This window comes from Apodemus sylvaticus, chromosome 2, assembly GCF_947179515.1.
Source record: "Apodemus sylvaticus chromosome 2, mApoSyl1.1, whole genome shotgun sequence".
Classification (NCBI taxonomy): Eukaryota; Metazoa; Chordata; class Mammalia; order Rodentia; family Muridae; genus Apodemus; species Apodemus sylvaticus.
The window spans coordinates 121,922,684-121,938,767 of NC_067473.1; the positions used below are offsets into that span (position 1 = coordinate 121,922,684).

The 16,084-nt window shown below is 49.8% G+C and overlaps 1 protein-coding gene across 2 annotated transcripts in view; it reads right to left on the reverse strand.

Annotated features, from left to right (window-relative positions):
* Positions 1 to 16,084, reverse strand: part of Nup210 (nucleoporin 210) — a 102,193-nt gene that overhangs the window by 17,720 nt on the left and 68,389 nt on the right. For both annotated transcript variants that reach the window (XR_007976653.1, XM_052174324.1), the window contains exons 21-28: positions 11,195 to 11,323; positions 9,953 to 10,080; positions 9,707 to 9,842; positions 8,312 to 8,374; positions 8,017 to 8,196; positions 5,216 to 5,296; positions 3,921 to 4,052; positions 2,290 to 2,448 (exon numbers count right to left, since the gene is read on the reverse strand). Coding sequence is in view for 1 of the 2 variants with exons in the window: in XM_052174324.1 (XP_052030284.1) it covers positions 2,290 to 2,448; positions 3,921 to 4,052; positions 5,216 to 5,296; positions 8,017 to 8,196; positions 8,312 to 8,374; positions 9,707 to 9,842; positions 9,953 to 10,080; positions 11,195 to 11,323 (1,008 nt within the window). In the remaining variant the exon portion in view is untranslated. The remainder of the gene's footprint in view (positions 1 to 2,289; positions 2,449 to 3,920; positions 4,053 to 5,215; positions 5,297 to 8,016; positions 8,197 to 8,311; positions 8,375 to 9,706; positions 9,843 to 9,952; positions 10,081 to 11,194; positions 11,324 to 16,084) is intronic.

Genomic DNA, 16,084 nt, shown 5'->3' on the forward strand with positions numbered 1-16,084 from the left:
CTAGAGGCTGGACCTGAGGCAAAAGACAGCACATCCCAAAGGGAGAGTTGAAAAAAAGCCTCAGAGAGACCCGGGGGCTTTGGTGTGGGGGCACCTGGGGCAGAATCCAAGGCTATGTCCACACAGGCAGGGGCACCTGGGGCAGAATCCGAGGCTATGTCCACACAGGCAGGTGGTTTGGAGCATGGAATGACCTCACTGACTGACTGGGACCCTGGCTGCACAGTAGGTGCGTCCACAAGCAGACCTCCTCCTGTTCCATTAAAGCATATTTTCTTTTTACATGGAGGTGAACTCGTTTTACCATCAACTGAGAATGTCAACAGTACCAGCACCTTGGGAAGCATGGTGCAGGTGCTTCCCAAGCACCTACCATGGGGCAGGTGCCAGGGAGTGTTGGAGCACTGTGGTAAACTAGGGAGTGGGGCTTCAAGGACAGGGAAGTTGGGCTTCATTTATCTACTATTTCTGCCATTTGGTAAAACCATACTACCACCACCACCAACAACAACAACACACATCTGTGGGCTGGTCCCTACTTTACTGGTCTGACTTACTCTAGCTCCAGTGGCTGTCAAGGAGGGAAATGGACATGGAACCACACACACTCAAAACTGCTAAGTCCCGCCTGTAAGTTATGTGTTCTTTGTAACTGTGCCTGTCTGCACCTGAGTGTGTGAGCCTCTAGGCTCACCTGGGTCTGTTACTTGCAAGTATCTTTGTATAGACAATTGTCTATGTGTCCCTATGTGAGTGTGTGTGCAGGTGTCTGCTTCTGTTAGCGCACGTACATGTGCGAGAAGAGGCAATAGAAGTGAATAGTTATTTCTTTCTTTGAAAATCAGCTTCTTTGTTCCTGAGCCTAGCATGAATGAGGGGGGGAAGGGAAAAGAGAAGGGAGAAAAGCTCATTTCTTCTTTAGGAGGGGATGTGAATCTTTTTGTTCTTTCTCCTGGTAGTCAGGGGATAAGCTTACAAGGGATCAGGGGTTACAGAATCCCAAATCAGCAGCAAGATGCCCTTGAAGCAAAACACCCTGTCCAGAGGCAAGGGCAAGTTATCAACTCTTCTATTAGGGTGTGTGTGTGTGTGTGTGTGTGTGTGTGTGTGTGTGTGTGTGTGAGAGCATGCATGCCTATGAGGATGGTTCTGTGTGTAGGCTAATGCATGTGTTGGTACCAAAGGCAGAGGTCATCTTCAGGTGTTATGTCTTAGGCCCTGTCAATCTTATTTTTAAGGATAGACTCTCACCGGCCTGGGGCTTGCAGATTAGGTGACACTGGCTGGCCATCAAGTCCTAGAGATTCCCGTCTCTACCTCCCCAGTGCTGAAAAGCCACCATATCAGGCTTTTTTTTTTTTTTATAGTGTGTACAGTGTTCTGCCAGCAATATATGTATGTATATTATATGTGTGCCTCATTAGATCTCTTGTAATGGTTATAAATTACCATGCGGGTCCTGGGAACTGAACCTGGGTCTTGTATAAAAGCAGCAAGTGCTCTTAATCTCTGAACCACCTCTCTAGGCCCACACCTGGCTTTTTTTTTATGGCTTCTAAGGATTGAACTCAGGTCCTCATGCACAGTAAGCACTTTACTAACTGAGCTATATCTCCAGCCCAACTCCCGTGTTTTATAGGACCTAGAGATATAAAGACTCATCCAGAAGGAGGGAAAGGTCTAAGAGAGAACAACAGGCTCTGACGGGAATCTCAGACCCAAACTGGCTTGGTCTCAGTGGGGCCAAAGGCCCTCCCTCAGTACAGGACAGAACAGTTTGGAGGACAATTCCTCCAACTCTGTGTGGCCTTGACCCTTTGTCCCTTGGGCCTCTGGTTCGTCCACAAGTGGCCTGCCTGTTGGGCTCCTCACTGGAGGTGTCAATTCCAGAAGAGGAGAGAAGCAAGCCTGCCTCTATTAGGAAGTCTAGAAGTGACTGTTAAATAAACACAGAGGATTAAACTTCGGACATGATGGGCTCCTGTCCCTATCAGCAGTTCCTAATATCAGGATGCTCCCAGACCTAACTAAGGTTATTTACCAGCCAAACCCTGTCCCCCTGGAGCTGTCGTCAGGCTTATCTCTGCCTCCCCTGGCACATTCTGTACACCCTCCTCTCCTGCCCATCTGCCTCCTGCCCTGATGGAGAATGGAGATCGAGGGTGGACACCTGGAATGCCTCAGTAGTCTAAGAGGCCCTCACGGCTGGGTGGTACAGGGCCCCCATCCTAGGACTCAGGCCACCAGCACCCTCTCCCCTTCATGTGCTTCTCACCCCTAGCCCCTTACCTGAATTTGGATCTCATCTGAGAGCTCCTTGCCAAGACCGTGAAGCTGCCCAGCGGTGGGGTCCAGAGCTTTGACCACCACCCGCAGTCCAGTCCGACCTTTCACCCGGCCATGCACGTTCATGGCAAAATTGTATTGAGGCGGGAGCCGGATTGACACCTGGGAAAGACATCAAATGTGTTTCCAGGAGAGAGGCCTAGGCCCCAGCATCCTCAGAAAGTGATAGATGGACACACTGGCCCCAGATTGGAATCTGACTCTTTTCAAAGCCACTGTTGCTGCCAGGGTCAGAAGGCAAACCCAGAGTGAAACAGAGAGTTCTTCCAGCACCACCAGCTGCAATTCATCATGTAGGAGTGTGTGGAAAACTGTTTACACAAGAGCCACTGTCTTTAGAGCAGCATGTCCCCAAGTCTTCTGTGTGCACAGGTATCAGTAGTCACCCCAAAGCATGCTGGACCATGGAGAATTTCTTGCAGAGCCACTGATACATAGTATCTGAATAATTGCACTGCTGGTGTCCTATGCAGATACTCTGGGAAATACCCGGGAACTGGGGCCAGGGCCCTAACAAGCATGGGCCCTATGGGTGTGTAAACCTGGGGAATTAGGGAATTCTTTCCTGGTTTTGGCCTTCTGCTGTCAGTTCCACCATCGTGGCAGAGACCACAAAAGGCCTTCTACAGCAACCTCCCTCCGGACACTCTAACCAAGGCTCCGGGGTTAGAGTCTAGAGCCATAGGAGCTGGGACTCTATTCAGTTCCCCGTAGCTGGGCAAGCCCTAGGCAAGTCCTTTGTTTTGCTGTCCATGGGCTTTAAGTCAGTCTTTACTGTCCAGCCCCAAGATCTTCTGGGTGGCTGAGATCCTGGAGGAGGACTGAGAGACAGGGGTTTACCCTGAGCTAAACCAGAGCAAAGACCCAGGACTTTCTGGCACCATGAGAAAAAGCGAAAGCAAAGGTACAGATTCTGTCCCAGAACCTTCTGGAAGTTGAGTTTCCTACAAGGTCGATAACTGTGTTGTCTTCTGTTCACAGTCACCTACAGCTATAGTTTGACTATGGTTTGTCCCCTAGGATTCTTGTACTGTAAATTTGGACACAAGAGGTGATGGAGACCATGTGGAAGGGAACAAGGTGACTGCTGTTGGGGGCACTGTCCTCAGAAGGGGTCATTATAGACTGAGGGATTCCTGCTAATCCCTAACAGCATGTTCAGATGCAGGTAAGTACACACACACACACACACACACACACACACACACACACACACACACGGCGTAGACTCTTCTCTCTTCAAGCCCTGGTTTCCTGTTTCATCATGCCATCTCTCTCTACACATCTCACACCAACTGCCATGTGCCACAACTGCCATGCTGTGATGTGACCTGCAGGCCCTCATCAGGACACTATTAATACTGGTACCATGCTGTAAAACAACCCAGGCTGACAACTAAATAAACTCCCTTTCTCCATAGAGTATCCCACCTCTTGTTTTTGTTGTGGAAACAGAACAGGGACAGATACATCTCCAAACAGCAATGTGTAGACTTCTGTGAGGCAATGTGGTGGGACCCTCACCCAGCAAGGACACTGGTTCAGACAGGGGGTTGGGATTTCTGGGTGGTTACCTCATGGTGCCGCCCTCGAAGATCCAGGACATCCCTCTTGGTGACAGACCAATGGAAGGTCAGACCTGGCACAGCATTGCCAAAGGAGAAAGGGCTCTGGTTGCTAGTGATCCCGGTGACGTAGACAGGCATCTGGGGGAAGTCAGGCTCTGTAATTTCTGCTTCCAGCACTGGGTACCCCACTCCCTGACATCTCCATCCCCACCCGCCCCAAAGCTTCCCTGCCTCCCTTATGCAGTGGGAACTATGCTCTCCTCTTTCTTAACCTGACAAGGCCAGGGCAGAGAATTAGGAAGTCTGACACAATACAAACAACATACATGTCCAGATTAATTCCCACTCCCTGCTACTGTGGGAGACAACTGTGCATGTAAGGTTCCTTTCTGAAATGGGCACTAGAGCTCTATGATGCCCAAATTCACCTGACAATACCACACAGCTAGCTGCCCCATGCCCTCAGGCCTTTCTTCTGCTCCAGGAGGGAGAGAGACTATTCTCTTGGGAATGGACACAGTGGGGTGAACACTACCACCTGTTTGCTGAGTGCCTGCTGCTGACCAGGGTGACGTGGCTAACAGTTAAGGATAGGACACCAAGCCAGGCTGCTTGGGCAACTTCTAGCCCACCACTTACCACTGGACCTCTCTGGCCCCAGGTTCCTCAATCATGCACCAAAACAGTGCAGAAAAGACTGAGTCTGTCAGGGACACTCTTGGACTTTGCCTCATCTTTATTCCCTATGCAATACAGTCTGACAGTCACACAGAAGCACTTATAGCATATTGTAAGTCGCCCAGCATAGCTGTAAGCACAGAGGATGGAAGAGAATGTCACTCCATTGTTCAGGAGACTCGCATTCCCCTAGATACCACAGAACCACATCCAGCTGTGTGACCTTGGGCAGAATGGTACTCTTCTGCTCATCTGTGATAAGTGTCAACCCCACCTCCAGCACTACTACAATCACCCAGTGGGACTTGTGTGTGGAGCATATATGGCAGAGCAAGTACCACAGACCCATGATCTACTGGACCAGGCCAGGTGTCAGCCTAGCTGCTGAAACAGTAACTTCAGGAACTTGCAGGGATAGTGAGGAAGCCACAAACTTAGAGCCTGGGGGTGCGTGTGACACCTGTGCCCAAATGATCTGAACCCCACCCCACAGCTTAACATGCTCCATGGGTGAAGGGTAGAGGTGGTTCCCTCACCAGGCATGATGCTCCAGCAGTGGCCTGTTAAGAGCCTGGGCCCAGAGCCTAAGGCCTCCTGAACCATCAGGCTCCCTCCCACCTCACCTGGGTCCCGGTCCTCATTCGTGTGATGGGGGCACGGATCCTCACTGCCTGGAGCTGTAGCACCTCTACTTCCACATGATCCTAGAAGAGAGCTAGGGTTCAGGCCATCTGGGGTGTTGAGAACCCTCCAGGGGAAGGAAGCATCTGCCTAGCTACAAGGCACCCTTCTGCTAATCTGTGATGTGAGCCAACCCCACCTCGAGTACTACTGCAATCACCTAATGGACAAGTGTGTGGAGCATATATGGCAGAGCAAGTACCACAGACCCATGATCTACTGGGCCAGGCCGGTATCAGCCTAGCTGCTGAATGAGTATCTGCCTGAGGAGGTCTTGCTTTGGGGATGGCTCATGCCAGGAGACCAGCCTTTTCTCTCTCCAGAGAGTCCCAGTCTGGTCCTGAGCCTGCAGCTCTATCCCATTTGATCCAGATGCTGCGCTCAGCACTGTAGGCTGACAACAAGAACCCAGTTTGCTCTTCTCTAGGCTGTGTGGATCTCTCAGGATAGGCCTCAGATGCTCCCAACTCCAGTACTCAGCCTATCTGCCTCTGCCTCACCAGGATTCAGGGATGAATAGAGGAACCAGGGTACACCTGATGGCAACAGGCCTTTCACCTTCCTTTATCCTTAATTCCATATATTAACTAATTTGACCAAAGACTAACTCCTCCTGCACTGGTTCTTCAGATGCTACTAACTAATGGGGGCCTTGGGCTAATAAGGTGTATAGCCCTTTAGACAGTGCATGTGTAGAGTCCATATTCCTTCACTGCTGTGGTGGTTTAAATGAGAATGGCTTCCACAGACTCCTATATTTCAGGGTGTGAAATTGTTTGGGAAGGTCTAATAGGTGTGACCTTGTTGTCACTATGGGTGGTCTTTGAGGTTTCAAAGGCCCATGGCATTTCTAGTCTCTTACGCCTCATGGTTATGGCTAAGATGTAAGCTCTCAGCTACTCCAGCCCCATTCCTATCTGCCTGCTGCCATGCTCCCTGTCATAATGGACACGGACACACACTCTGAAATTCAGCAAGTATCCAAATAAATGTTTTCTTTTAAAGGTTGCCTTGGTCAAGGTGTTTTGTTGTGGCAATAGAAAAGTAACTAAGACATCGCCTAGTGGCAATATTTAGGCAAGTAAGTGCTTCATAGAAAGGGTCCAGTAAGTCCTTCTTGTCCCTCATCTTTCCCATTGCTTAGTTCCAGCTGTTTCTGAATCACCCCTTGGCCTTAGGATGCTGGTGTGTTCAGGATTAGACAGATGGAGCCAGCAGCATCTGACAGAATCATGTGCCCAGTGTGGATGTGGAAGCTACAGGCTGAGCCTCTCAGAATAGCTGGGGACACAACCCCCACATCCTGCCAGGGACCATGATGGGAGACAGGTGAAGGAGAGGGCCCAGCAAGGTGAGACCAGAGAGAAGGTGCAGCTGGGAGTCCTAGGGCAAGAATAGAGGGAAGGGCATGGGGAAGGCCAGGGCTGTGCCTTCTGCCTGACTAGAGGAGGAAAGAGAGCCTCTTCAGAAACCAGCCTTTTCTACAGAGGAAACAGAGCAGGACATCCTGGGGTCTTTCATTTCACTCTCAGGGATGCCCGTGTGAACCCTGGCCACCACTGGGATAGTTTTATATGCGCAGTGCTTCCTTGCCATCTCCACAAAAATCGATACACAGAATTGGGACAGCTGTCTCTGCCATTCAGAAAGACTTTGTGGTTTAACTTGGATTCTTGAAGGCAGATATTGAAACTGCAAGAAAAGGGAGCCAATCAATGAACTCAATGTCGGATCAAAGTCAGCCTCAGGGAACGGGACTGCCAGGTGGGGGTGGCCACGCATCAGGCCTCCAGGCATGTGCTTGCTGCTCCCAGTGTAGAGTGGCACAGGCGCTCCAGGGGGCCTCCTGGAGGGATGGGGTGACTGAGGCTTGAATGAACTAACCACCTGTCAGTGCACACAGGAGCCTTCCAAGATGCCCAGTGTGTAAGCCACCGTGGCAGAGGGGGTGGAGGTGGTGGGGAATCCAGATGCCCTTCTGGTTGTATATCAGGCTTTCTTGGGAGCAGAAATGATCCTCTACTGCGGTCCTGAAAGGGACGCTGTCAGTCTTTGAAAACTGACTATCACCTCTTGTCAGCAATTTCACTGGTATGGGTCAGGGAAAGCCTCTGGGGGAAGACAACTGCTTCCACTGAGTCAAGAGGCTTTAAGCTTCTCTGCTGGTGAGATGGCTGAAGTGGTTAAAGGTACTGCATGCTCTTCCAAAGGTCATAAGTTCAAATCCCAGCAACCACATGGTGGCTCACAAGCATCCGTAATGAGATCTGATGCCCTCTTCTGGTGTGTCTGAAGACAGCTACAGTGTACTTACATATAACAATAAATAAATCTTAAGAAAAAAAAAGTCCACCAAAGAGCCTAGGCAGCCAGAGCAGTGGGCCAGTGGTTAAGGAAGAGATGAGCAGAACACTGAACTATAAATTCAGGTCTGAAATTATCGGCAGCCATACACCATGCTTTTAGCACCCAGCTGTGACTCCAGGCATACAGGGTCACCCACAGAGTATCTCATCAGGACTGGCCTCTTCTATCTTGTCACCATATGCTCAGGGCCCACCACAGGACCAGGGATACTGGAGCTCTTATCCCAGAGAGCAGCTGACAGAACCTAGGAGACTTAGTCTGTAGAAGAGCCATCTCAGGTCTGGGTGTCCTCAAGGAGGCAGAGACCAAACCGAGCAGAAATCTGGCCACACCAAAACCACTCCCGAGAGCCAGTCATCAATGGCACATGTGATACCTGGGAGACGATGATGACCTTGCCAGTCTCAGCATCCACCGCCTGCACGACTCCCAGTACAGAGCCATTGCCAACCGTGAGCCCACGCACCAGCCCAGCGCTGCTCACTGCTGCCACACTCTCATTGTTGATGGAGAAGAGGATGTTGGACTGCGGCTGGGGGCCTCCCTCGGAGGTGATCTGAGAAGTGAGACAGTGGCTCTTGTCAGCACCTGCCATGCTGGAGGGCCCTCTCCATCCCACGAGGGGGAGATGCTGACAGTGACGGCCGGTGTAGACCCACAGTGGCTCCCACCTGCATCATGGCTCCAACGATCAGTGTCACCTTCCTGGGTATCAGTCTGAATGGGGGGAAGACCTGGATATGGAGACAGAAGAGAAAAGGGACTGGCATCTACAAGCTGACATTGGCTGCATATGACATGCACTGAACATGGGGTACAAACATCCCTCAGCTGAGGGTAACTGGTAGGGGCTGGGGTACCAGGCAGTGCTGAAGAAACATGAATCTCTCAGTGCAGGTCTCAAAGTGGGCCCCAACTAGCAGCACTAGTACTTCTTCTGGGGACTTGTCAGGGATTCTCTGGTCTGATCTACCTGAGACCTATGGGAGTCAGAGGTGGGTCTCTGTGATTTGAGGCCTGACAAGCCCTCTGGTAATTGAGGGTGGCTTTTGAAGTTGTGACTGGCTCTCATCTCCAGAATCCTAGCTACCCCTCTATGGAGAGCTGCCTCTAGCACTGCTGAAGGCAAACTATCTTGGAACAGGGCTCTACTTCAACACCATTTTCCTGCAAGAGGAAGAGCTCAGGAGCAGCCAAGGTGGACACCCCATCTCTGTACCTTCCTTGCTCTGCGGCCCCCACAAGTTCCTGCTTGTCAAGCATATAAGAAGCACTCCAAGGAAAGCGTGGAGACTGCTCTGTGCTGAGAATTAGTCTTGGTTGGGTTGAGCTATTTATAGGCAGAAAAACGAATTCCTCACCACCAGTAGGAGGAAGGCACACTTCCATCTGGAGGCACAAACCGCCTCTGCCCGATTCTAAAGGCAGATCAATGAAGCCTGCCACCCCTGTGTGGCAGGACCTGCTGGAGATGGTACTGTTGCTGCTGCTAGTGGATATCTGGGGATTATTGGGTAAGATGGCCTGACTCAGGCTGCCCTGACTTCTTCCTACAATAGGGTCCCTGTGAAAACCTAGATGCAGCATAGACTGCATTACACTGAGATGGTGTAGGGGCCCTGGAGCTCAGCTGCTCCTGAAAGACATGCCTCAGGAAGCTCCTTTCTGACTTCTGTCTGCACAGCCCTGGTAGGTGTTCATGGCCCTCTTGGACCGAGGCTAAAGCTCAGGACTGTAGGAGTTAGCACTACACAAGCTAAAAGCAGTCAATGGCTTCTAAAAGAATTTCTGCCTGTCCCTTTGCCATGGGACAAAGCACAAGCATTTTTCTGAACTGCCTGGATCCCTGTACCACAGAAAGAAGACAACATCTCAAGCTCCCTCCGGTTCTGCATCGAACTGCTGCAATACACACACTTGAGAGCTGGTGACTATGCCTTCTGTTCAGAGGACATAGGAAGGCACAGATTTCAATGTGGCTTCTCATAGTTGAAATTCTGGCCTTTCACCAGAAAGACATGTCCAACCAAGATGCAGCCCACACAGGACAAAAGGAGCAAAACTACCTCGATTTGTTGTGGGGTGGAGCTCACTCTCTGTCCAGATTTGTCCGTCACGCTTGCAGACAGGCTGGTCTGGCCAATGGCCACACCATGCACAAGGAATGTGGCCGTGTAGTTGTCTAGAGCTTCATCCAGAGACCTGAGCCAAAAAGACACATTGGATATCTCTTCTAAGAGCTGTTGAGAGACTACAACGGGAATCAGCCCCATCACCAAGACACCCTTCACCCAACTCCTGTGAGGACTCACACCAGCGTGATTATCTGGGAGGCTGCTCGCAGCTTCAGGTCCATAAAGGTGAAGTATTTGGCCAGGAAAGGCTTCTTGTAGAAGTCCAACACACGGACATAGGCCTTGACAGCCTTCCCGATCTCCACCTAAGGCATAGGCTCAGGTAGTCTCTCAGTGATCATTCCTCCACCGTGTAGCACCCAAGGCTTTCAGAGACAGCATCACTAACTGCTAAACCAGAACTTAGGAACTGGGTACAAGTCACCCAGAATGATGTGTGGGTTTGGCCAATCAGTGAGTGAAAAATGAAGAGTTTATAGTATACAGGGTCTAGGGCATGGGAGGCTTGGCCACAGCATAAGGCATGGACTCTGCTCTACCAGTGGGCAATCAATAGAATTAGGGAGACAGGACACAGTTTCAAACAACAGGGGCACTCAGTGTCTGAACCTATATGATACAGCAGCAGGCATATTTCTTAATTCATCCTTTAGAAAAGGAAGACCTGGAACATCTGCTGAAGAGAAATCTAGTGAGCAAGCTGGAGGGAAGCTGAGGCAGGAGAGTAGGTTAAAGGTCAGGTGAGAATTAGCCTGTTTCTATAAGAAACAGGAATATCTGAGGCTGGGTGATAGACTCTTAGCTTTTGGGCTAATAACGCTTTTAGCTATCAAGTCTAAGCTGTCTGACCATCCCTCTTTCAACCACTACCCTTTTCATCAGCACAGGAAAACAGAGACTGGGCAGTAAGCTCTGGAAGCCTAGCTTCAGCTCTAAATGAGATTCCCATTCACACAATAGGAAATCCTAGGCCTGTCTGTTGTCTGTTGTTTATTCACAGCACAAGAACACTTGGCAGTACTAAGTTTTATTCATCTGCTTCTGAAATTCCCAAGAATCTTTTCCCCTCATTCTGGGTCAAAACTTCATCCTCAGCAAGGTGTGTGGCAGGCTGGTGAATAAGCTATGTGAGCCAGAGGACATGCATTCCCAAGTCAAGGCTAATTCAGTCAATCCTGCAGGCAGGATTTACTGTCAAGCTTTACTGATGACAAACGGGATGAAGAAATATAGTAGAGATGTCAGCTCGCACTGTGCACAAGGAGCACAGAAGTCAGAGACGGCAGCATAAGTCCAGCCACCCTGGAGTGGGAAGGCCCAGGAATAAAAGCGAAGAGTATAAGGAAACACCTCCCAGGTTACGTTGTCCCTGCTTTGTGTGCATCAGCAGAGAGGGGGCCATCAGAAGTGTCTACTGACCTTGTCCACCACTCGGACATAGAGTTCCTGGATGTCGGATACATGGATGATGGCCTTTGCTGGGGCTGGGAAGGCCAGGCACAAGTCATGGACCATGACAGTTGATGAGCCTGGGAGCAGAGGGTGCACCTGCAAAGCAGAGGTGGACAGGGTCACAAGGCTGCAGGTCCCATCTCTGTTCAAATGGTCATTAGCAGTAACCACCTGGTCAGTGCTTTGAAGAAGTGAACGCAGACGGCCCTCTGGCAACCCAGCAGCCGGGGCATGAACTGGAGAGGGTATTACTCCCAGGGGGACCCCAGGCAGCATTCACCTCAACTTTATGTATTTTATACAAAGGTGGTGGTGGTGGTGGTGGTGGTGGTGGTGGTGGTGTCGTCGATCAAAGTGTGATGGATGAGAACACACATGGTAACCTGGAGGCAGAAGCTCCAAACCCGGGATGGCCGGGCCAGGTGGCTCTACATACAGCGGCATGCCCCTTGGGATCTCATTCGAAGCTGCGTGTCAGGAGCTGGTAGAACTGGGGGCAGCTGCTTCCAAAGGGAATTCGTCTCTGAACTCACAGCACAATGGCCCTGAGAACACCCAGGTTGCCCATTCCTGGCTGACCTACCCATCTTGGCAACCCAGCTTTGCCTGAAGTCCTGATCAACTAAGAAGTTCTAGGTGAATAATAAACACAAGCTTGGCCATTACCCCAGTTCTACTAGCTCCTTTCATCCCTCCTCACCTATGCAGCCCCATGCGGGGGTGGGGGGGGTGGGGGGGGTGTGTGTGTGGGGGTGTCTCTGAAGCAACTGCAGCTCCAAGCACTGGTTCAGCTGCAGTGGCTCCTCAAGGAGACATGTGACTATCAAACATGGACCTGTCACCACATGTCCTCTAGGCATGTGTTTCAGCGGAGCAGGCAGGAGCAGGTCGGGAGAGGGGGCCGTGACTGACTTTGCTGATGACACTCTGTCCCAGTGGAGCTTGGGGTATAATGCATCAGTAAGAGGCTCAGTACTCTCAAAGCTGGGGTTCCAAAACCAAGAATTTATGTATATATGGGGGGGGAGGGGTGTATCGGTTCTCTACCAAAGGAAATAACCACCTTGCTGCCTCTTACCCCAGCCCTCATCTGTTGGCTTCAATTTCAAGCCTCACTTCCCTCACTGATAGGTATGATCTTCCTCCACTGGGCTGACATCCCCTCAGCACTGTGGAAGTTTTCAGCTTGCCATTCTCCTCTATGCTGACCTGCATCTTCCAGAAGACTTCACAGAGCCTGGTGTCGGTCTAGCAGCCAGTACACCTCTATACCTTGATTAGACAGAGACCCGCAGCTTTAAGTGAACTAGCTTGGTTAAGAATGGGAAGTTTTGAAGATCTCTGCAGAGAACACGGACCCTTTGGATTTTGGTCCAACAACTTCAATGTACAGAAGAACAAACTGACTCAAAGATGGGTGGAAACAGCCTGAAGGGGGCTAGAGACCCAACCCAAGTAGCTTAGGTCCCCATTGAGGGGCACTGCCTCCTTCACAGGGAAACAGGACCAACAGCATCCAGAACAGGAACAGAGGAGAGGAGCCAATAAGGAAAGGCTAAGCTAGGAAAGGCCTAAGCCCACAGGTAGCTAGGGGGAGACGAAACCGGAAAGCTGGGCCAAGCTGCTACATGCAGGTGTAACTGCGCTCCAGGGCACAGCTAAGCAGATGAGGTATGCCTGGCTTATTTAATATGATGGCTTAAAGTAGATTAACAAAGATTCCCAGGATGGGAATCATACTTACATTCCAAAATGATGGTTGTGGGATTTGAGCTGTTGCTGCTAGCCAGCCTGGCACTAAACATGGGTGGAGAGCCTACCATCGCTGTTATCACATCTCCCCTAAAGAAAGCTCATGCAAACCTGCATGGAGGAATGAGCACCTCTGAGAACATGGCCTGAGCCCTGGGCTGATGCTCATGCAGGAGCTGCTGCTGTCAGGAGCTGGCATGTCCTTTACAACCTGAGGAAAGTACATGGTGCACACACTGCCGACAAACCCACGTGGGCAATGCAGGCGTGGGTGGGCTTTTTCGTTTTTTTGTTTTTCCCTTCTGTCCTTCAAAAAAGAAAAAAAAATCACTTTGCACATTTTAAACAAAGGTATAAAATGGCAGTGGGGAAATCAATTCCTCTTCCACTTGGCTTCCCAGAGAATGGATGTTCTGTCACCTTCCGGATGACAGAAGGAGAGGACAGAGCCAGGTTGAATGCGGGGAAGTGGCGGGGTCTAGCCTGCCCAGCTCCTGGACTCCTTTCACAGCTTTGCCCTGTAACAAAGCTTTGAATCTGAACCATGAGGTCACACACAGAGGGAAACAGCGAGCTGACCAATAGCTGGTAGCCACACAGGGACCCTGGACCACGCCTCACTAGACTGTAGGTGGCTCACACTTCAAGAGTCTCTCACCACATGCTTCCTGATGACATTCAAGAACACCGAGAAGAGGCAGTGGGGTGTCTGCAATGAGTTCTCATTTCTAAGTGTTGACAATGCCACTGAGAATATCATCAAGTACTGAGCCCAAGGGAAAGTCCTGTCATCAATCTGGAGATGATGAATGCATTATTGCTCATTAAGAAGCTGCATGGCCCATGAGCTCACCAGCCCCGCCTTCCTGGGCTCATTCACACTTCAAAGTTGTTGTGGCAGGTGACATTTTCAGATGAATAAAGACCTCAGCAATATTTCTGACCATCACTGGGAGGGACCACTAGCTTCTCTTTATTCTGATGTGCTCAGAAATGCTGTGAAGTAGGCCAAGCTATCACACAAGAGGACTGGGACCTGTACTCTCCCAGTAGTCTACAGGATGACCAGTGTTCACATGAGAACCACAGGTATCCACGAGTCAGCCTGGATAAAACATCATGCAGTGGTCAGCTCTGCCAGTTTCCCAAGGGTGAGAGTATGGAGTAGGCACATTGACAAACTGGTACCAGCATAGTGGGGTATTCCTATGACAACCTGACCATGTTTTGGGGAGGACTATGAAAGGACTTTGGAACTTTGAGCTAGAGGAACCATTAGGTTTTTATGAGCTGTGTGGAAAGTTCTGTAGGAGCTTGGAAGATAATGTTAAGAACAGTGCAGAAGATGGAGGGAAGATTAAAGAGTCTTATCAGGGCCATGTTTTGATTATGAAGATTCTATGGTTTTGGTTAGCTGGGGCTGAAGAATCAGCTGTTCTTCAGAACACCTGATACCAGATACCAGAACCACTAAAGCAAACCTTTGTGTTACTGGGAATATTGATGCTGGTTAGCTGGAGCTAAGAAATTAGCGGTGATTAAGAAGAGACCAGCATCACTGAGGTGAAATCTTCTAGGAAGTGTTTTCTGAGAGGACAGAGGCTGTGTTCCAGAGATAGCCACAGTTGTATTTTGTGCTGTGGCTGGACTTGGACTGGACTTGGACTGTGTAAGAGTCACCCAGGTGGTACTGGTTTTGAAGGCATGAAGGGGTCATGAAGAGCAGCTGAGGCTTGGCACTGTGAGAGGCTGAGGAAGGCCATTGGTGAAGGTGCAGCCTCAGTTGCAATTGATGGCCTAGGACTGAAGGGGTCATGCATACGAGTTGAGGCTTGGCAGCATGAAGAGAGCTTATGAGAAGCTATTGGTGAAGCCTAGTTACAGCAGAATCCAGCAGTGTTTTGGAGATGGCAGTACCATAAGATGACTGCCAAGAACAGCAGCAACAGTGGAATACAGGCAGCTGGAGCCTAGAAGACAAGCTGTGTGCTACAAAGGGTAGAGCTGGAGAAGTGACCCAAGCCCTGGGAGGATCCTGGAAGATCGTGAGTTGGATCCCAGACATTGAACCGTTGGAGTTTGAGTTTTGCTTTTGGTTGTGACTATGCCCTGATATGTTTCCCTCTTGAAGGAAGAAAGTATTTTAGTGGAGCCCACAGTTAAAAGACTTTGAATTTTAAAAGATATTGGACATTTTAAAGTGATTGAACTTTTAATATGTAGAGACTGTGGGACTTTTAAAGTTATTTAGATCTTGGGGATGAATAAAAAAGTAAGGGTTGAGGCTTAATAGTGATGTGTTTGTGTGTCAAGTTGACAAGGGGTCAATTGTACTGGCTGGTTTTGTGTGTCAACTTGACACAGGCTGGAGTTATCACAGAGAAAGGAGTTTCAGTTGGGGAAGTGCCTCCATGAGATCCAACTGTGGGGCATTTTCTCAATTAGTGATCAAGTGGGGAAGGCCCCTTGTGGGTCATACCATCTCTGGGATGGTATTCTTGGGTTCTATAAGAAAGCAGGCCAGTAAGAAACATCCCTTCATGGTCTCTGCATCAGCTCCTGCTTCCTGACCTGCTCAAGTTCCAGTCCTGACTTCCTTTAGTGATAAACAGCAGCATGGAAGTGTAAGCTCAATAAACCCTTTCTTCCCCAACTTATTTCTAGGTCTTGATGTTTGTGCAGGAATAGATACCCTGACTAAAGACAGGCACCATACCATCTACAATCAGCCTGACAGAAGATGTGGACACCTGAGGTCAAGCCCTACAATCATCACCTCCTACTAATTCATTGCCAGTGTGCTTCTGCGTATGTCCCAGGGCATCATGGCTGGCCACATACTGCAGTACTGAGGAGATAAAGAAGAAGCACTACTATGGCTCACCAGAGCACAGGCTGTGAGCCTTATTCCTTGTTACCATCATATTGTGCACTAAAGCTTTCTCAAATGAACACAGCAAAAAGAAGTGTCAAGTACTCAGGGCACACCAAGTTTTCAGTGGCAGGCTGTGCTCAGAGGAGACATGAAATATGAGTTATAGTTGAGAAAGAAGAAGCTTTAAGTTTAAGTCAGGTAAACACTCTTTTATGCAAACCTGCCAAAAA